The 22,500-nt window shown below is 38.0% G+C and overlaps 1 protein-coding gene across 7 annotated transcripts in view; it reads right to left on the bottom strand.

Annotated features, from left to right (window-relative positions):
• Nucleotides 1-22,500, bottom strand: part of LOC106871338 (uncharacterized) — a 377,312-nt gene that overhangs the window by 57,598 nt on the left and 297,214 nt on the right. For all 7 annotated transcript variants that reach the window (XM_052977038.2, XM_089342797.1, XM_089342798.1 and 4 more), the window contains one exon: nucleotides 19,375-19,477. In XM_052977038.2, the coding sequence (XP_052832998.1) occupies nucleotides 19,375-19,477 (103 nt within the window). The remainder of the gene's footprint in view (nucleotides 1-19,374; nucleotides 19,478-22,500) is intronic.

Genomic DNA, 22,500 nt, shown 5'->3' with positions numbered 1-22,500 from the left:
TATTCGTCAATTTAATCTTGACAACCTTATAATTCATATTTCACAAATGACATCCAACTCCGTTGCGACTTCTCTGAAAAGATAAAAGGCAAAATTGTGTCGGAGTGTTTTGGGGGGAAAAAAAACGAAAAAGCCTTGCAAGATTTTATAATCTTGTGTTCAAACATTGCTATTGTTAGCTTCATCTCTCATCCTTTCAGGGTCAGTAAAGTACCAGTCAGATACTGGGGAAAACAGGAGGGGGCAAGGTCCATGGCATTAACTAATATTTTCCTCTTGATATTGTTAGCCTAATGCTCAAAGAGGGAACAATTACTGGATACATTCTTTTATTTGTTTCAGTAATTTGACCGCGGCCATGCTGGAGCACCACCTTTAGTTGAACAAATCGACCCCAAGACTTATTAAGCCTAGTACTTATTCTATCAGTCTCTTCTGCTGAACCACTATGTTATGGGGATGTAAACACACCAACATCAGTTGTCAAGCGATAGTGAGGGGACAAACAGACACACAAATATATGCATATACATATGTGTGTGTATATATATATATATATATATATATATACATATATATATATATATATAATACAAGTAATATGTGAGTATATGCATATATACGTACAGGTATGTACATACCTTCATCTACATGTATATATAGATGCATATCTGGGTACAGGACGTTGCAAAAAAACGTGGACAAAATGAGAAACAGAACATAAACAGAGCACAGAAAACACACATGCCATATAGAGAACATTTCCTTCATCAACTGCCACCATTCTAAAACTAAGTGTTTCGACACAGTTTTAGAATGGTGGCAACCAAATCTCTCTGAGCAGATTTAGCAGATGGAAACCGAAAGAAGCCCCTCATATATACATTTATCTATGTGTCTTTGTGTCTGTGTTCGTCCCCCAGCACTGCGTGACAACCGGTGTTGGTTTGTTTACATCCCTGTAACCTAGCAGCATGGCAAAAAGGGCATGATGGAACAAGTACTACACTTAAAATAGAAGTCCTGGAGTGAATTCATTCAACTAAAAATTCGTCAAGGTGGTGCCCCAGCATGGCCACAGTCTAATGACTAAAACAGATAGGAGATATCTCCACTAACCATCACCACCACCATCATCATCATCATAACGATCATCAGCTCCATTCCTCCCCTCACTGTCTTAACAGTCACCATCATCACCAACACCCCCCCACTGTCCCTGCTACCACCACCACCACCACCACCACCACAATGACCACTGCTGTCATCATCATCATCATCACTATCATGGCCATAACCATCATCATCATTAGCAGCCCCCATTGCCATTATACCAGTACTTTACCATCATGGCACAAGTCTATATAATCAATAAGAAATCCACTTAGGGAAATGGAAATAATGAAGTGTGTGTGTAGATGTGTGTAGAGTTATGTACTGGAATATACATACATACATGTGTATGCACGTGTGTGTGTGTGTGTGCGTGTGTGTATTTGTATATACATGAGAATAATTACGTCTAAAAAACATCCCCTTTTCATTCATCAGAATGTATATGATTATATATGTATATATATATATATATATATATATATAAAGAGAGATATGTCTGCACATTATACAAACACATAAACAAACATATATATAATTTATAAATATAAAATATAAATATATATACATGCACACACACACACACATACACATCCATACATATACATATATAAACAATATATAAAGATAAAATATAAATATATATATATATATACATCCGCATATATACATACATACTATATAAAAATATATATACATCCACACACACATACATAGTATGTAAAAATAAAATATATATATACACATCCACACATATACATCTATAGTATATAGAAATAAAATATAAATGTACAAGCTCATCCATACATATACATACATATATAAATAAGGAAAATGGACGTTAAATAATGATGACGATGATGATGATGATGATACATCAACACACACACACACATGTACAGTATAAAAAAACGAAATGATCACCACTGCCAGATCTACAACAACTAGAGCCTCTACCACCACCACTATTAATACTACTACCTATACCAATCCACTAAAAGCAGATATACAGCTGTACCTAGATTATTAGAGTATTTACCGTTTTAATAAGTGGCACCAATGAACAGCAGCTGTACCACCACCACCACCAGTTGTAGTAGTCGTGGTGGTATTAATGGTAGTATTATTAAAAGTGATGGTTGTGGTGGTAGTAGTAGCAGTAGCAACAATTATGTAAGTAGTAGTATCAGCAGTAGTGGTGGTGGTGTTACTTATAATACTATAATATATAGTAATAATAATAATAATAATAATAATAATAATAATAATAATGGTTTCACATGTTGGCACATGGGCAGCAATACTGGGGAAGGGGACAAGTTGATTATATCGACCCCAGTGTTTCACAGATAATTTATTGACCCTGAAAGGATGAAAGGCGAAGTCGACCTCGGCTGAATTTGACCTCAGAACTTAGCGGCAGACAAAACACCACTCAAGCCCACCATATCCAACCAAAATATTCTCCCTGTTTTATGTCAAATCAGCTAAATTCTGGCTTTTCACACCTACCCTACAATGTCATTCTAAAAACAAGCAATCGCAACATTGAAATCTCAAAGCTACAAGACATGATTAATTGAAAACTGTGCAAATAAATATTACATTTAATAGAGTAATCTGAATGGGTTAAAGGGTTAAAATAAAAGATTGATATATATTTGAAACAGTTTCATAATCTTATTGCTGTATTTGGGGATGATCATGTTGCCAGTTTAGTCAATAAAAACACACACACTATATGTTTGGTGTTAATTTGCTTCAGCTTTATTTTATTTTTTACATTAATCGTGTGATCGTTAGTAAGGAAAGACACACAAATAAGAAAGAAGAAAGCAAAGGACCACTGATGAGGTCACAGAAGTGTGACAAAAGAACTCTGGCTGAAATACGATTAATATAAAATAAAGCTGAAGCAAATTAACACCAAACATATAGTGCGTTTGTTTTTATTGGCTAAACTGGCAACATGACCATCCCCTAAAACAACAATATCTGTTTCAACACACAATTTCACATCAAGAATCTTGCAAAATGAATATATAAACGTAAGTTTAATAATATTTTGGTATTAACCCACTTGAGACTATCCTTGCTTCTCTGATGCAAACTTCCTGTTTTAAAAGTGATCTAAATTAAAATTTCATATCAAGTAATATGCCAAACACCGGTTAAGTAAATGACGAAACTTTATTTCATTAGATTATTCTTTTATTTTTAAAATTTAATTGAAATAGAGGGGAGAATATCGACAGAGATATGATATCGAAAGGGTGAATATATATTAAAAAAAAAGTATTTTATTGCTGATTAAAATATTTAAAAGTTGATGATGGATGAGGAGGCAGAGATAGACAACGTTTGGACAGGTGGATAAAGAGATAGGAGGAGAGACAGGTGGATAAAGAGATAGGAGGAGAGACAGGTGGATAGATTGGTTAGTCAACATCATAAGGGGGCACAGGGCCAGTTTCCAACAGTAGAAGTGTGTAGGTTATTGACTGCAGTGGTTTTCAACAGGGCTCCATATGGCCTCTGAGGGTCCACAAAACAATACAGTAAATTGGGGATCCACAGTAATATTCTACGGGGCCCCTGGAAAAAAAGTTTGCTTAAGATGTGCATATTCGTATGTATTGCAAGAAACAGCTGGGTTTCTTTTTCTCTAATTTGACATAGATCAGACTAACACAAATTAATACATGAAAAAAACAAAATAGGAGTTTTGAAAGAAGTATCTATAAAACTAGTTTTTAAACATTGAATGGCTGTTGGGGGGGGGGGGGGGTCCACCAGAGTAAAATAGTAATCAAAGGGGTCTATAGATAAAAAATTGTCAGGCGTAGGAGTGGCTGTGTGGTAAGTAGCTTGCTTACCAACCACATGGTTCTGGGTTCAGTCCCACTGCGTGTCACCATTGGGCAAGTGTCTTCTACTATATAGCCTCGGGCCGACCAAAGCCTTGTGAGTGGATTTGGTAGACGGAAACTGAAAGAAGCCTGTCGTATATATGTATATATATGTATGTGTGTGTGTGTGTATATGTTTGTGTGTCTGTGCTTGTCCCGCCAACATCGTTTGACAACCGATGCTGGTGTGTTTATGTCCCCGTAACTTAGTGGTTCGGCAAAAGAGCCTGATAGAATAAGTACTAGGCTTACAAAGAATAAGTCCTGGAGTCGATTTGCTCGACTAAAAGTGGTGCTCCAGCATGGCCGCAGTCAAATGACTGAAACAAGTAAAAGAGTAACCCTTTGAGTTAGCGTGTTGGACTCGTGATTGTGAGATTGTGGTATTGATTGCCTGGACTGGGTGATGTGTTCTTGAGCAAAACACTTCATTTCATGTTGCTCCAGTCCACTCAGCTGGCAAAAAATGAGTGATCTTGTGACAGACTGGTTTCTTGAGGAATATATACACCAGATATATAGACAGGAGATGAATTAAATTAGTGAAGAGTTAGATAGAGAGGTAGAAGTATTTATCTTACACCTGTTGCTGTTCCTTTATCATATTTTAACCTGGCATTAAGCCATCTCTCTTAAAACTACTCCACCTCCTCAGTGGAAATGTCTTGTGTTGTGAGTTTTTAGGTGACCTCACTGGTGCTGGTGCCACATAAAAAAACACCCAGTTTAATTAGTAGATTGATTGACATTAAGGAAGGGCAGACACTGTGTCATCACATGTTCTTCATTGTCAGCAATGAAGGACATGTGATGCCTCCTTCCTGATTTCCACAAGGCCTTACAGTTAACTCTGCCTCCTACATTGAAGTCCTGGAAATAATTGCTAAGCCCTGAATAGACGGCGTATGCAATGGAAGGTCATATTGTGTTTCAGAAAGACTCTGCAGTATCACACATGGCTCTAGTAACACAGGAATGGATGGCTCAAAATTTCCATGATCACATAACCCCAAACATTTGGCCTCCTAATTCCCCAAATCTCAATCCATTGGACTATTACATGTGGGGCGTTGTAGAGAGAGCGAGAGAGAGATAGATAGATAGAGAGATAGAGAGGGAGAGAGAGAGAGGGAGAGAGAGAGTTAGAGAGGTCAACGAAAACTCCCATATCACCAAAGATTCTTTGAAGGCTGCCATAGTCAGAATAATGTCCAAAATGAACCAGGACCACTTGATTCGAGTATGTAGATGATTTAGATCTCATATAGAAGCAGTTGTTGAAACTGAAGGTGGCTTTATTGAATAACATGAAAGAAAAGAAGGTTTGTTTTTATCCTCATGGCATTTTTTGATAAATAAAGTTATCTGTTATTATATAGATCCGTTTTTGGTAAACATCAATCTGCCCTCAAATATCTTACGCACCCTGTGTATGCATACAATAGGCTCTGTTCAGTTTCCATCTACGAACTCCACTCACAAGGCTTTAGCTGACCTAAGGCTATACTAGAAGACACTTGCCCAAGGTGCCATGCAGTGGAACTGAACCCAGAACCATGCTTCTTACCACATGGCCACACCTACACCTATAAGCACGTTTATTAGTTTATTAAGTTGACTGAATCTAGACACAAGCTAAATACTGAAGGGCAAAATTTTTCACTTTTTCCCCTTCACAGTTCGTTTCATGTATTCGTTCATTCACGTCACTGGGTAATTCAAGTTATCGAAATACATTGTGTGTGCATATACGCATACACACATGCATGCGTGTCTACACACTATGTTTTTGCTGATAGTTCCTAAAGATGATGATCTAGATGGTCCAAACCATAGTTTTTGTATAAATATACATACATACACTCAAAGATGCACAGACAGAAATATTATCACACGTGTCATGTTATATGACATGTTCCTCATAAATTCTGTCGGATATCATGTTACTTGCATTCTTCTTTCATTACATATAACATATAAACAATAAGCTATACACACACACACACACACACACACACATATATATTTACTTACTTCTGCTACATATTTACATATTAATAAAAGGTATATATATATATATATATATATATATATATATATATACACACACATACTCTTGTTTTGAGTTCTATGTTTCCTGTTTGCATTGTTATACACACACATTCATTTATATATATATATATATATATATATGCATGTGTATATATGTGTGTGTGTGTGTGTGTGTATGTGTGAGTGTGTGTGTAAGAGGATATAACTGAATGTATGGATATATATATACATTTCTCTATATTCATTTGAGAATGTCTGTGTATGCAAATAAACATATGCGTGCACTTATAAATATTTGAAAAAAAAAAAGAAGAAAAAACTGCTTTATGACACAGTAAGTCCCCACTGTATTTGTGTATAAATGCGAGTGTATATATCGGTGTGTATGATTCAATATATATCATCACCATCATTTATTATTATTATTATTGTTTTTTTTTAAACAGTCTGATTCAGGGTCCCACACAACTTGTTTGCCTGATATACATACATATGTATATATGTGCATATATATATATAGGTATTTCGTGTTGCAAGACAGTGTAGGAGAGAGAATAGTGATGTTGTAGGAGAGAAATGTGTTCGCATGGATGATGGTACGCTTGCATTAAATGAGGATGCAAAGAAAGAGGTCTGGAGATGCCACTACGATAGATTGCTTAATAAAGAGAATGAATGGGAGAAAGAGAGCCTGCCTTATGTCGACCCAATAGAGGGACCAGCTATCCGAGTTGATAGTACCAGGGTAGATAAAGCAATTAAGAGTATGAAGACCGGGAAAGCCCCCGGCCCATCAGGAATCACTGCAGAGATGCTCAAAATATCTGGCAGTGTTGGCTATAGCCTAGTCACCCGTATTACGAACCAGGTGATACACGAAGGAGTCATACCCTATGACTGGTGTAGCAGCATCATAGTCAACTGCTACAAAGGTAAAGGGGACGCTTTAGATACAAATAATTACAGAGGCATCAAGCTGTTAGATCAGGTTATGAAAGTTACAGAGAGGGTCATAGCCCAACTAATTAGGGAGCGAATCAATTTAGATGAGATGCAGTTTGGGTTCGTGCCAGGTAAAAGCACTACTGATGCCTTATTTCTAGTGAGACAGTTGCAGGAGAAATACCTAGCTAAGGATAAACCTCTGTACCTGGCTTTCGTTGACATGGAGAAAGCCTTTGACAGGGTCCCCCGATCCCTTATCTGGTGGTCAATGAGGAAACTTGGGATAGAAGAATGGTTAGTGAGAGCTGTGCGAGCCATGTACAGAGATGCTGCCAGTAAGGTGAGGGTTGGAAATGAGTACAGCAATGAATTCCGGGTAGAGGTAGGGGTCCACCAAGGTTCCGTCCTCAGCCCCCTATTATTTACCATAGTCCTCCAGGCAATCACAGAGGAGTTCAAGACAGGTTGCCCCTGGGAGCTCCTCTATGCTGATGACCTTGCCCTAATTGCGGAGTCACTATCAGAACTAGAGGAGAAGTTTCAGGTGTGGAAGCAAGGTCTAGAATTGAAGGGCCTTAGAGTCAACCTAGCTAAAACCAAAATCCTAATAAGTAGGAAGGTAGATAAAACACAAACCCCTTCAGGTAGATGGCCCTGCTCAGTATGTAGAAAAGGAGTAGGTAGTAACTCTATAAGATGTACCCGGTGCAAGCTATGGACACATAAGAGGTGCAGCAACATCAAAGGCAGGTTAACTAGCAAGTTAGTTTTTGTTTGTGGCAGATGTTCAGGTGCAATAAAGACTGCAAACAAACAGGAAACAACTTCTATCTCATTCCAGGGTGAAAAACTAGAGGTAGTCGATAGCTTCCGCTATCTGGGCGACCAAGTTAGTAGTGGGGGTGGGTGCGCTGAAAGTGTAGCTGCTAGAATAAGAATAGCCTGGGCAAAGTTTAGAGAGCTCTTACCCCTGCTGGCGACAAAGGGACTCTCACTCAGAGTAAAAGGCAGACTGTATGACGCATGCGTACGAACAACCATGCTACATGGCAGTGAAACATGGGCTGTAACTGCTGAGGACATACGTAAGCTCGCAAGGAATGAAGCCAGTATGCTCCGTTGGATGTGTAATGTCAATGTGAATACCCGTCAGAGTGTAAGTATCTTGAGAGAAAAGCTGAACATTAGAAGCATCAGTTGTGGCGTGCAAGAGAGACGATTGCGCTGGTATGGACATGTGGTGAGAATGGAGGAGGATAGCTGCGTGAAAAAGTGCCACACCCTAACAGTTGAGGGAACCCGTGGAAGAGGTAGGCCCAGGAAGACCTGGGCTGAGGTGGTGAGGCAAGACCTTCGTACATTGGGCCTCACCGAGGCGATGACTACGGACCGAGACCTTTGGAAATGGGCTGTGCGTGAGAAGACCCGGCAAGCCAAGTAAGATCGTTGCCAGTGCCCCTGGACTGGTTCTTGTGCGGGTGGCACATGAGATGCACCATTTTGAGCGTGGCCGTTGCCAGTACCGCCTGACTGGCTCCTGTAGGATTTTCGAGCGAGATCGTTGCCAGTGCCCCTGGACTGGCTTGTGCGGGTGGCACATAAAAGACACCATTTCGAGCGTGGCCGTTTTCGTGCGGGTGACACGTAAAAGCACCCACTACACTCTCTGAGTGGTTGGCGTTAGGAAGGGCATCCAGCTGTAGAAACTCTGCCAAATCAGACTGGAGCCTGGTGTTGCCATCCGGTTTCACCAGTCCTCAGTCAAATCGTCCAACCCATGCTAGCATGGAAAGCGGACGTTAAACGATGATGATGATGATGATGATATATATATATATATATATATATATATATATATATACACACACATATATATACATATCTGCATGTGGTGTGTATAAGATGTGTGAATACACATACTAAACTCTATAACACCATATTCTTTCTCTCTCTCTCTCTCTCTCTCTCTCTTATATATATATATATATATATATATATATATATATATATTGAGCTGTAATATGATTATATGTATGACAAACTGTGTGTGTATATACATATCATCATCATTTAATGTCTGCTTTCCATGCTGGCATGGGTTGGACGGTGTGACTGAGGACTGAAATATATATATATGTAAAAATAAATATGTGAGTATATATATATACATATATACACACACACACACACACATACATACATACAAATGCATGTATGTATACATAGATATACACACAGACATGTGTTTGTGTGTATGCGTGTGTGTATATATATAGAGAGAGAGAGAAAGAAAGAGAGAGATGTATATACAACACCCCCACCATCCCTACATAACCTGATATATGAATATAAAAAAGAAACTATATTCTTTCCATTGTTCTTATTATGGTTGTTGTTGTTGTCAGAGTTCCTGCTGTTACCTCAGCTGATGTCTTCGGATAGCAGGCAACGTATATAATAACATACATACATTCACACACACACACACACACACACACACACACACACATATATACTCACATGCATTTTCATATAAGTATATGTATTCATAATTTTTATATACACATGCGTACATATGCAGAAATGCACACACACACACACACAAACATCTATATAAACACACAAACACGCATTTTCATATATTTACAGGAAAATATAATTTATATATATATACATATATATATATATACATATATATATATATATATATACACACACACACACACAAGCACACATATGCTGAAACACACATTAACATTCAGTAGGAGCAACAGAGTGACTCAAAGGCCAAGAGTTTCATGCATTAGCTTTTATCAAACAATGTGTGTGTGTATTTCATATATATATGCGTGTGCTTATACACACACATATTTTCAAATGTGTAAGTGTGTGTGTTTGTACATCCACATAGACACACATGCATACAAACAACCATACATATGTATACACAGATATGTATACACCCACTCACAGCAGAAACAGTTTCTATTCAACATGTAGAAGGAGAACAACAAGAACACCAACAATAACATGACAGTAGTCTGAGTGTGTGTGTGTGTGTGTGTGTGTGTGTGTGTGTGTCTGTGTGTCACTGGTATCATAAACATGAAACATGAGTTGCTTTTAGTAAAACAATCTAGTGACTGCTGCTGTTCTTTACAGCATGTTGTCTGATCATCATCATCATCAACATTGTCATCACCATCACTGTCAACTGCAACATGATCATCACCACCATCATCATCATCATCATTGTCACCATCATTATCAAGAGTAACACAATTCTTTGACCTTGTTTATCATTGCCTTCTGACCTCTGGCCATTTGGATATGTTTATCAAGGGTCTCTCCATCACAAGAAGCGTTTTGGCCAGGTGATGGGTTTCAAAAGGGATTCTTCCTTTTGCTAGCATCAGCATTGGTCAATCTGCTAAAGGTCAATGGGGCTGACCTTTCTATTAAAACTAAGACATAAGTCGTTGCCAGTGCCGCTGGACTGGCTCCTGTGCAGGTGGCACGTAAAAAATATCATTTGAGCGTGGCCATTGCCAGTACTGCCTGACTGACCTTCGTGCCAGTGGCACATAAAAGCACCCACTCCACTCTCGGAGTGGTTGGCATTAGGAAGGGCATCCAGCTGTAGAAACTCTGCCAAATCAGATTGGAGCCTAGTGCAGCCATCTGGTTCACCAGTCCTCAGTCAAATCGTCCAACCCATGCTAGCATGGAAAGCGGACGTTAAACGATGATGATGATTCCTCTCTCAGATTCACACACTTATTGCAGTGGTCCCTTCACTTTTCCTAGGCCCAGTAATAAACCGAGAGATATCCTTATATGTACCATTTAATGTCCTCTTTTCCAGGCTTACCTATGTCAGATGGAATTTGTTGAGGTAAATTTTCTGCAGCAGGATGCCCTTCCTGTCACCAACCCACACCTGTTTTCTCAGCAAGGTAATACTTTCCCATGGCCAGTAATGTTTTTGTCACAAAAACCTGGAAGTAAACAATCTCACTTGTATGATGGTAATGCTTCATTTCCAACCATCCTGTGATGAGATCATGTCTAGATCATTGCTTCGCCCCCTTTTTTTCAGATGCGACACACCTAACTTCTTTTCAAAATTCGGTGGTACACCTGAACTAAAAACATAACTAAAAGTATAGGGAGAAAAAAAATTATATTCAGATTACACTGTGGCACACCTAGCATTATCTTGTGACACATCAGTGTTCAGTGGCATCAAGGGTTGCCAAGAACTGGTCTAGACAAGGACAGACTATCACAACCTCATCATCATCATTTAACGTCTGTTTGTTCATGCTGGCATGGGTTGGATGGTTTGACCTGTGCTGGCATGCTGGAAGGTTGCACCAGACACCGGTCTGATTTAGCATGGTTTTCTCTGTCTGGATGCCTTCCTAATGCCAACCACTCCAAGAGTGTAACAGGTGCTTTTACATGCCACCGGCATGGGTGCCATTTGCGTGACACCAGTATCTGCCATGGCTGCGATTTTGCTCAGCTTGATGAGTCTTCTTCTCAAGCATGACATAATGCCAAAGGTCTCGGTCATTGCCTCCGTGAGGCCCAACACTCAAAAGGAACTCAGCCACTTTGCCCCTGTGAGGCCCAACACACACACACACACACACACACATACATACATATGTCTATGTAGACACATGCAACCGGCTTCTTTCAGTTTCTCTCCACCAAATCCACTCACAAGGTTTTGGTTGACTCAGGGCTATAGTAGAAGGTGCCATGCAGTGGGACTAAACCTGAAACCTCAAGGCTGGGAAGCAAGCTTCTCCTGGCCTCTACCAATGTGTGTGTGTATGTATGTATGCATATGTCTATATGCGTGTCTATATCTGTATATAGCTGCGCAATTCAAAAGCTTGCTTACCAACCAAGTACCTGGCAAGCAGACTTTTGTAAAAATGCTTTCCGCTGTAGTCTTGGGTCTGCCAAAGCTTTGCAAGTGGATCTGGAAGACAGACCTAAAAAGGAGTCCATCGTAGACACCACACCAAACGTGTGCGCCTGTGTATATAAGCGTGTATATATCAACAGTGTGTGTTCACGTGTTTGTGTACATCTGTGCTTGCTTACTAGAATGTTATGATGTAGAAGCTGTGTTGTTGCTGTTGGCATTTCTCCTGCCAAATAAATTGTCTGCTAGCTGTGTGCCATCAAAGCTAAAGAGAAATAGGAAATCCCTTACTTGGAAAACAGGTAAGGGTTAGCGTCAGGAAGAGCATCCAGCTGTAAAGCAATGTCTCAACTTAGATATTTGTTTAACCTAGGCTAGCCTGGTAAAATGGAGGAAGAACAAATAAATGAACAGATATCCACACAAACACATCTATATACATATATATATATATAAACATACACACACATTCATATAATCAATACCAGTATGAAAAAGTGAATACAAAATAAATGAATTGTAATATTCACCGACCCACCCACATATATACATACCTCTACATATGTGATATATACATATATATATATATATATATATATATACACACACACACACACATACATATACATAGCTCTCTATACATTATACACATATGCACATCCACACATATCTATACATATATAATTCTATATATTTTATACATATACACACCTCTCTATATTATATATATATATATATATATATATATATATACACACACACAATTTTGTACATACCTCTCTATAATATACACATTAGAAATGTGTGTGTGTGTGTGTGTGTACATACTGACACACCCACAAACAAACATCTTAACTATTTTCCAAAAGTGATGATAACCACAGCCTCTCATTATATCTTTTATAATAATAATAATCCAAGACAAGAGATGAAACAATGTTTCTGCTTTCTGATTGGATAATAAAACTCTTCACTTTACTCCTTCTTCTTCATTCTTTCTTTCTTGTTTTTTTTTACATTCTTAATACCTCAATTTCAAAAAAAAAAAAAAACCTCATAAAAAAAAAGAGAAAAAAAAATAAGAAAACTTCTGCTTCCTTCTTTTCAATACAAAACTTTGCTTTATTTTGCTTGCCTCTTTGTTAGTCGTTGTTGCTGTTGTTGTTGTTGCAGAATTCAAGTTTCTTTCTTTCTAAATTTTATTTCGAAATTCCTTGTTCATATATTGTTTTTCAAAAAAAATACATATTCATTTATTTATTTATTAGCTAAAGAATTTCAGAATCATCTTCACATATTTTCATTCGTTAGTATTATTATTATTATTATTATTATTATTATTATTATTGGTTTTGAATATTTTTTTTTGTTTTGAGTTAATAGAAAGGCTTGTTTTTTTTTGTTTTTTTTTTTAATATTATTGACTTAAATATTTTAGTGGAAAAACTCCCCCCAAAAAAGAAACATAAAAAACTGCAACTACCCACCTCCTTCCAAAAAACAAAAAAAAAAAACACTAAACAAATGAGTTTTGAATTAAAACCCCAAACCAGAGAACAAAAAGCAAGTTTATTATTATAACAACAATAATAATAATAATTATAATTATTAACATTAACATTAATATTATTCTAAAATTTTTGAATAGTGAGTGTTTGTTTCTACCAAAAAAAATTTGAAATAATGATTTTCTTTTTACGAACATAAGCACAAGGCCACCACCACAAATTGTTTCGGAGAAGAAGAAGAAAGGAGATAAAGCAAGGGTTAGGGAGATTATGGGGCACGTCGGGTGTAGGGTCGATTATATTGACTACCGATTCCACTAACAGATGGGTTGGAATGCCACGGTTTTCTATTGACTCCTACCTCCTGCACTAATATTTCAATGAGTCTAAAGTTTGGCCAAATGGTTAAGAAGTTTGCTTCTGAACCATGTGGTTTCAGGTTCAGTTCTACTGCACAGAACTCTGGACCAGTGTCTTCTACAAGAGACCTGGGCCAATTGATGCCTTGAGAGTGAATTTGATTGATGGGAAACAGTTTGGAAACTTCTATGAGATGTTGAAAAGTTCCTGGCTTTGGGTCAAAAAGAAAATACAGGAGAATCAATCAACCATGATTTTATCCAACCTATTCCCCTCTCACATTCACACACTCAGTAAGTGGTCCTTCAGTTTTTCTAAGCCCTGTAAAAGAACTTGGAAGGTTGGGCCTCCAACCAAGCCTTTTATGATACCCTTAAAGCCAAGACATTTTTAGTACCTCCTCATGTGTGTGTATACATACACACACACATATATATACTAGACATAAATTTCATAAACTTCAAAATATAAATATCCACACCACCACACTCAGAGTTATAACTCTTATCTCGATTTGAATGTCATGGAGGTATTTAGAATGGCCAAACCTATTTCTGCAAATGTGCTAAGCACTGATGCTGATTATAGTTTAACCAATAGGCATAGGAGTGAGGTAAATGCAGTGAAAATAAGGGGATCAGTGGGGCCCCATTTAAGCAGCCTTTCAGAAATTGAACCTCCTTACGATACTCCCTAGGAGTTCATGGCATGAAATTCATTGTCATTGCTCCGATTTGGTCCAAAATAAGGGGGTCAGTGAGACCCCAATTAGGCAACCTTATGACATTCCCTGGGATTAGGGGAGTTGCTGGTTTGAGTTTTGTTGTCCTTGCATCAATTGTCCAGGAGGAGTTAACAAACATAAATGTGTAACAGACAGAGAAACATCACTCAAATTTATAATAGGATATATATATATATATATATATATATATATATATATATATATATATATATATATATATATATACATACACATGAGGGGTGTCTGAAAAGTTTTGAGCCTAACCTAGAATCAGGACTGCTATATAGTTGAAACAATTTTTTCTGGTAAGTACAGTCTTTTCGGAGTATTCTTGCTCATTTTCATGATTCTGATATTTTAATTTTTTTTTTGTTGCCGATTTTTGAATAAACAATCTTTGAATTTACAAGGAAAATGGAGAAAACTGAGTATCGTGCTGTCATAAAGTAGCTTCATTTGAAAGGCATGACTCCATCAGAAATCCATGAAGATATGGTGAGATCCTTAACACACAAACACAATACACACACACACACACACACACACACACACACATAAGCCATTTTTCAAATCTTGCAAAAACGAATGTTTTGCTAAATAAAAAATAATTCTCATTCCAGTCGTTAGGTTGCAGGCCATGCTGGGGCACTGCCTTGAAGAATTTTTAGTTGAATGAATCAATCCTAGCACTCGTCTTTCTTTTTTAAAGCCTGGTACTTATTCTATCGGTGTCTTTTGCCAGTCTGCTAAGTCACAGGGACATAAACACACCAACACTGGTTGTCATGTTGTGAGGGGAGCGCAAACACAAAAACTCACACACACATACATATACACGATGGGCTTCTTTCAGTTTCCGTCTATGAAATCCACTCACAAAGGCCTCGGTCAGCCTGAGACTAGAATATATATATATATATATCTATATATATGACGGGCTTCTTTTAGTTTCCATCAATCCAATCGTGTTACAAGACTTTGGTCAGCCCAAGACTATAGTGGAAGACACTTGCTCAAAGTATTATGCAGTGGGACTGAACCCAGAACCATGTGGTTGGCAAGCAAGCTTCATACCACACAGCTGTGCCTGCACTTATATATATATATATTTTAACCATCACCATCAGTGGGATTGAACCCAGAACCATGTGGTTGGGAGGCAAGCTTCTTACCACACAGACACGCCTATGCCTATTGTAGAAGTATGACCAATTTATTGAACATAAACTTTATAACAAAATCTTATATGGACCCCGAAGGGCCAGACGGGCCTTGGTTGAAAACCACTGTTCTAAAGTACTGTCAATGGATTTGAACCTGGAACTGCATTGTTACAAAGTCAAATTCCTTACCACACAGCCACGCCTGAGCATCTCTGTTAGAAACATGTTATTTTAGTTATGCTTTTTTTCTTCTTATTTTTTGTTTTGTCTTTATTGCTTTTCTTTTCTGTCCCCAAAATAATAGATATAAAATGCAACAAACACATCAAAAAAATTAATTGTTTGGGGGGTGGGTTGTTGGAGGTGGGGCAGAGGGTGGGGATTCAAATGTTTTTAAAAAAAATTTTCTCAGTTTATATATTAATTTATTTTAATCAACTATTAATTAAAAATCATTTCCTTGGTTATATGCAAGAATATGCGTCGGTATGTGTCTGTGTGTGTGTGTGTGTGTGTGTGTGTGTATATAAACAAAATTTACGTGCATGTGTATACACACACACACACATGTATATATACATACTTCGATATTTCGGTGTATACGTCTATACGTACATGTGGGCATATATATATGTGTGCATACATAAGTGGACGAGTGTATGCTCCTATATGTATATGCTTGTGTGTCTATATATACATGTATGTGTGTGCATATGCATATGTAAGTGTGCATGTGTTTGCCTCTTATGTGTACACATGTATGTGTAAATATATATATATGTGTGTGTATATATATATGTATATATATATATATATATATATATATACACACGTGTGTGTATATATATATGTATATATATATATATATATACACACACACATGCATGTTTGCTTGCATGTGTCTCCCTCTCTCTGCTATTATACACATACGCACATATATATATATATATATATATATATATATATATACATATATATACAAAGAGAGATACAGAGAGTTAGGGAGACAGCAGAGTGTATGCGTGTGTGCATGTGTGTGTATTGTATGCATGGTGTCAGAGACTATATATACGCATGCATGCATGTATGTATGTTTCCTTCTAAACAACGAACAAACGCAATCAAGGGAAATACTCTCCACACCACTTAATTAACATGTAAAGAGAAAATATCTTCTAACGACCAGCATGAAAAGATATTGTTGTTGATGTCGTCGATGATGATAATGATGATGATGATGGTGTTGCTGTTGTTGCTGATACTGGGGTGGTTGTTTTGGGTAGTAATGTGCAGGGTGGAGAATCGGTACAGGGGTGGAAGCAACTGTTTTCAAAGAGACAGTTTATTTGATCAACAAAATTACAAAACACAGTCTTTTTTATATTTGTTTAATTCTTTGTTTTTATTTCTTAATTTATTCTTGTTTTCTTTTTGTTTGGTTTTATTTATTGTTCTTGGTTAAAAAAATTTTTTAAATTAATACACAATGGAAAGTCCTGTGAGGAAAAAACAGCTCAGAGCAGTTAGAGTGGAGGGCAAAAGGCTTTGTTTAATTTGTTACGGCTCTTTTACATTCTGAGTTCAAATCCACCGAGACAAGTTTTTGCCTTTCATCTTTCCTGGGTCGATAAAATAAAGTACCAGTCACGTACTGGGTTCATTATAATTATGCATTTAACTAACATGCACTTCCACCAAATTTTGGGCCTTCTGCTTAAATAATGTTAAGAATTTAGTGGCAAGTTGGCAGAAATGTTAGCACACTGAGTGAAATGCTTAATGGTATTTCGTCTGTTTTTACATCCGGAGTTCAAATTCCGCTGAGGTTGACTTTGCCTTTCATCCTTTCGGGGTCAATAAATTAAGTACAAGTTGTGTACTGGGGTCGATCTAATCGACTGGCCCCCTTCCACCAAATTTCAGGCCTTGTGCCTAGAGTAGAAAGGATTATTATTATTAATTATAAGGCATTTATATGCACCCCAGTATAGTGGAGATAATCTTACTTCTCCCTCTCTCGATATATATATATATCGTTGGTCTTCATGGAGGCAATGTAACTGATGCTGGTGTCATGTAACTACAACATAAAAAGCACCCGTTACACTCTGGGAGTGGTTGACATCAGGAAGGGCATCCTACTGTAGAAACCATACCAGATCAGACTGGAGTCTGGGAATCTGGTGTAGCCCTTCAGCTTACCAGCCCTGGTCAAACTGTCCAACCCATTCCAGCATGGACATCAAATGATGATGATGATAAGGCAGCGAGCTGGAAGAATCGTTAGCACACTGGGCGAAATGCTTAGCACCATTTCATGTGTCTTTACATTCTGAATTCAAATTCCAACAAGGTCTTTGCCTTTCATCCTTTCAGGGTCAATAAATCAAGTACCAGTTATGCACTGGGGTCGATATAATTGACTAGTTCCCTTCCAGGCTTTGTGCTGTTAGTAGAAAGGATTATTACCTCTGCCCCTTCACGAAGGCAGAGGTATTGTTTTCAGTTGCATTTGTTTGTCCATGGACAAGATATCCCAAGAAGCACTGGATGGATTCAGATGAAACTTTCAGGGATGTTTGGCCTCATGACTGGCACAAACTGATTAGATTTTGGAATCGATCCAGTACCAAACAAAGATTCAGGATTATTTTTCTGGCTTTTTTACTTAATTTTTGAGAGTGGTCGGGTTCATTTTTAGTATTCTCATTTGTGAGAGCAGTCGAGTTTATTTCAGATATTCTCGTTCTAAAAATCATCTCTGGCCAATCGTTGAGAGGACGTTGGTGTTGCCTTGGCAGAGGTTTGCGCTCTCCGAGTGCTCTTATTATTATCATCATCATCATTATCACTATTATTATAGGCAACAGACTGGCAGGAAAGTTAAAATATCTAACAAGATGCCTTGCAGTTTATAATAAGCTCTAGAGATCTTTATGCACTGAGTTCAAGCCCAGCCAAATTCAGAAATACCTTTCATTCTTCAGGGGGTCAGTGAAAACAGAAGCTGTGTTTTAATCAAAGGAGACTTCCATTCTGAACCAATAAATGAATAAATAAAAGTAAAGAATTTTATTGTCACAATTTCTTATTTAGATAAAATGTATCTTTGGAAATGGTTGCTTCCATCCATGTCGGGAAAAGTCACAATGAGGTTTTCTGCTATGTTTCAGTCACGGTGATGCTGATGGTGATGATGATGATGATGATGGTGATTGTGGTAGTAGTGATGAAGGTGATGATGATGATAATGGTGGTGGTGATGAGGATGGTGGTGGTGGTAGTGATGATGGTGATCATGGTGGTGGTGATGGTGGTAATGATGATGATGATGATAACAATGATGGTGGTAGTGATGATGACAACAACAACAATAACAACAATGATGATGATGATGATGATGATGATGATGATATGGAAAGAAGAGACAAACTGAACTGATTTGAATATTAATCTGGAGGAAAAAAAAATGAATTTGAAATTGATCGAAACAGAAGCAGATATTGAACTGGAAATAAATAAAATAAATTCAGAAAATCAAGAAAAAAAAAAGATAAAAGGAACAATAAAAACAACAACAAAATAGCAACAAAAAAACCCCCATTCCCCTCCCCCCTAAAATGCAAATTCTGCTGACCTTAGACGACATTTATCGCCATATTTGTTACTGTTTGGTTGGTAAGAGGTGTCTTCACATTGTTCACAGTATCGTCCATCAGCACATTCTCTCATTTCATGTCCTGCAAAAAGAGAAAGAAAGAGTAAGAGACGATGAGAGAGTGAGTTTTAGTGGGAGAATCAAAACTGAAGGAGAGATTGTGTGTGTGTGTGTGTGTGTGTGTGTGTGTGTGTGTGTGTGTGTGTGTGTGTGTGTGTGACATAAGGTTTGTGGAGAGAGAATGAGTAGAGAGTGAATGAGTTTTAATGTGAAAGAGGACTGAATGAGAAATAGTTTACATTCTCTTGTTTCATGCCCAGAGGGAGAGAGGGAGAGAGAGAGGGAGAGGGAGAGGGGGAGAGAGAGAGGGAGAGGGAGAGAAAGAGAGAGGGAGAGAAAGAGAGAGGGAGAGGGAGAGAAAGAGAGAGGGAGAGGGAGAGAAAGAGAGAGGGGGAGAGGGAGAGGGAGAGAAAGAGAGGGGGAGGGGGGAGAGAGAGGAAGCTATGGATGGCTAGGGGTGGTTGGTTGGGTGTATGGATGGGTGAGTGAGGTTTAGTATGAGGATGAAAACTGAATGAAAGATTGTGTATGTACATGAGCTTGCATGTGTGTGTGTGTGTGTGCATGCATGTGTTTGTGTGTGTGTGTGTGTCTGTGTGTGAAGGTCATAGAGAATGAATTGCTTTTTTTTTTCACTGTGAAAGAAAACTGAATGAGAAATCATTGACATGTGTTTCTATGTACGAGTGAGCATGCATGTGTGTGTGAGGCACATGCCTGTATGTGTGTGTGTGTGTGTGTGTGTGTGTGTGTGAAAGAAAGGGAGCAAGTCAATTACTTCCACCCCAGTACGCGACTGGTACTTTATTTTACTGACCCTGAAAGAATAAAAGGCAAAGCTGAACTCGGTGGGATTAGAACTCAGAACATAAAGAGCTGCAAGAAATACCATTCTGACAGCATTCTGACAGTGCTCTAATGATTCTGCAATATAACAACATTAATAGTAATAATTGTTAATGATAATTAGTATAAAGACAAACCACTAAATAATCATCCGTAGCAACCATTTTCCGACATCAAAATGACAGTATTGTATTAATTATCGGCCCAGCAATGCCAAATTACGAGAACATTAATTGATATTAACATTAAAGTGCTAATTCAGGTGAATTATTATTATAGGTATATTAACACTAATGAAATATAGGTGGTGGTGGTGGTGGTGGTGATGGAGGTATCAGCTTTTGGGGTTGTGGTAACTGAGTTAAAAGTGCCTTCTGTGATAGCTATGTATCACCGTGTAGATCAGACTTTAAACATGTTGTGATACACTGCTGGTGAAAATATGCTTCCTAGCATTGTTGTAGCTTTTGCATGATGCCTGCCTGCTGGTTGGTGTGGGCAGACCACTGCATACACACATATAGACATATGTAAATATTCTACTTGTTTTCAGTTCAAACCAGCCAGAGCTGGTCTCTCACACCTATCCTACAATGTCATTCTAAAAGTAAACAATCAGATCATTCGAAATCTCAGATCTATGAGATAATCCAGGATTAATTCAAAACAATGGAGATAAATAAACTTAACATTTGATAAAATATTCTGAACAGTAAAGGGTTCTCAGGGACATTCAGTGTTGTCTGAAGATGGGACAAGGATGGCTCTTTATAAGAAAACAGGTACTACTCATTTTTGCCAGGTGAGTAGACTGCTGCAATGTGAAATAAAGGACACAATGCACCGCTGGGGATGGAACTCACGACCTGATGATCGTGAGCCAAAACACTCCTAACCACTAAGCTACACACTTTCACATATATGTGTAATAAGATAAAAGTATAAACAAACAAAATAACTGGTATCGAGTTAGATTATAATACTTATGGCCGAGTTGGTGCATGAGAAGGAAGGAAATAAGGTGTGTAGAATTTCTTTTACAACTGTTTCGAGAACAGAAGCACAAGTGTTATATGATGTGCAAAACAAGAAGTTGCTATTCATATAGCAGCAATCTACTGCATTGTCAGAAGGAGAATGAGATAGAATTTCAGTAAGAAATGGTGGTTTACTATTATTGTGGAGTACAGAGTAAGATATGTACCTATTTCTTTCTGTCATTAGATGTGGCATTACTTGAATTATATATGTATATTAATCGAAGTATAAATCCACTAAAGCCAATTTTCCATAGGATGTTAGGTGATCAGACTATTATTAAAGAACTATACTCATCAGAGTGGCTGATATGGCAAAAAATAGCAGCTGCTCTTCGTTACTGGCCATGAGGGAGTGTCACGTGCAGTTTGTGGGTTTTGTGAAAGAGATGAAACAAAGTTGTGGCAGGTAACTAAGTGATGAGATTTCATCAACAGTTATGTCCCTTGTCCAAAAGATGTTGCATGTAAATGGTGACTACCAGTAAAAGTGATGCTTAGATTGGGTGGGGGGATGATAAGTGTAAGAGAGTTTTGGAGAGGGAGAAGAATTGGACAGGTGCCTAAACCTTTAAATTCGCATATGGGGGTATAGGCATATGCGAGTTTGTGAGTGTATGGTTTGGTGTGGTTAGAATTTTGCATGACTCTTAGGTTGCGATAGTGGAAGGACCAATGGTGGAGGCCCTAGCATTTATAATTACAATGGAGCCCATAGGTAAGTGATTATATATTTTCTCTCATGTAGGCACAAGTAGAAAAGCTTGCTCTTGCAGTTTAGGTTAGATTCCAGGCGAAGTGAGTTCTTTTAATATAAATCTTTTCTTGGACAGGCATTGCACTCACATTCGACTCCTGCAAAAGGAAAGCCCATCATGGCGGCAGCAGCAGCACTAACTTTGGTAAGGAGACAACAGTCTAGTGGCAGCTTATTTCAGTCTTCACTATGACTAAAGGTGCAGTTCAACATTCTGCAAGATTAGCCTGGATTATTGGCGTTGTCGATGGTGGGGTGTTGAGGTGCTGGGAGGGGGGGGGGGCGGATGCAGAGGACGTTTTTCACATCAAAGGCTTTATTAGATGAATAGTAATAATGAAAGCATCAGTGTGGCACAAATGTTGTTGTTGTTGTTGCTGTTTTAAGTGGTGGTGGTGCTGGAGG

The sequence above is a fragment of the Octopus bimaculoides genome, chromosome 26 (genome assembly GCF_046866305.1).
Source record: "Octopus bimaculoides isolate indiv1 chromosome 26, ASM4686630v1, whole genome shotgun sequence".
Taxonomy (NCBI): Eukaryota; Metazoa; Mollusca; class Cephalopoda; order Octopoda; family Octopodidae; genus Octopus; species Octopus bimaculoides.
The sequence above is the reverse complement of the archived record's forward strand: the minus strand, read 5'-3'. Positions and strand labels throughout refer to the sequence as shown.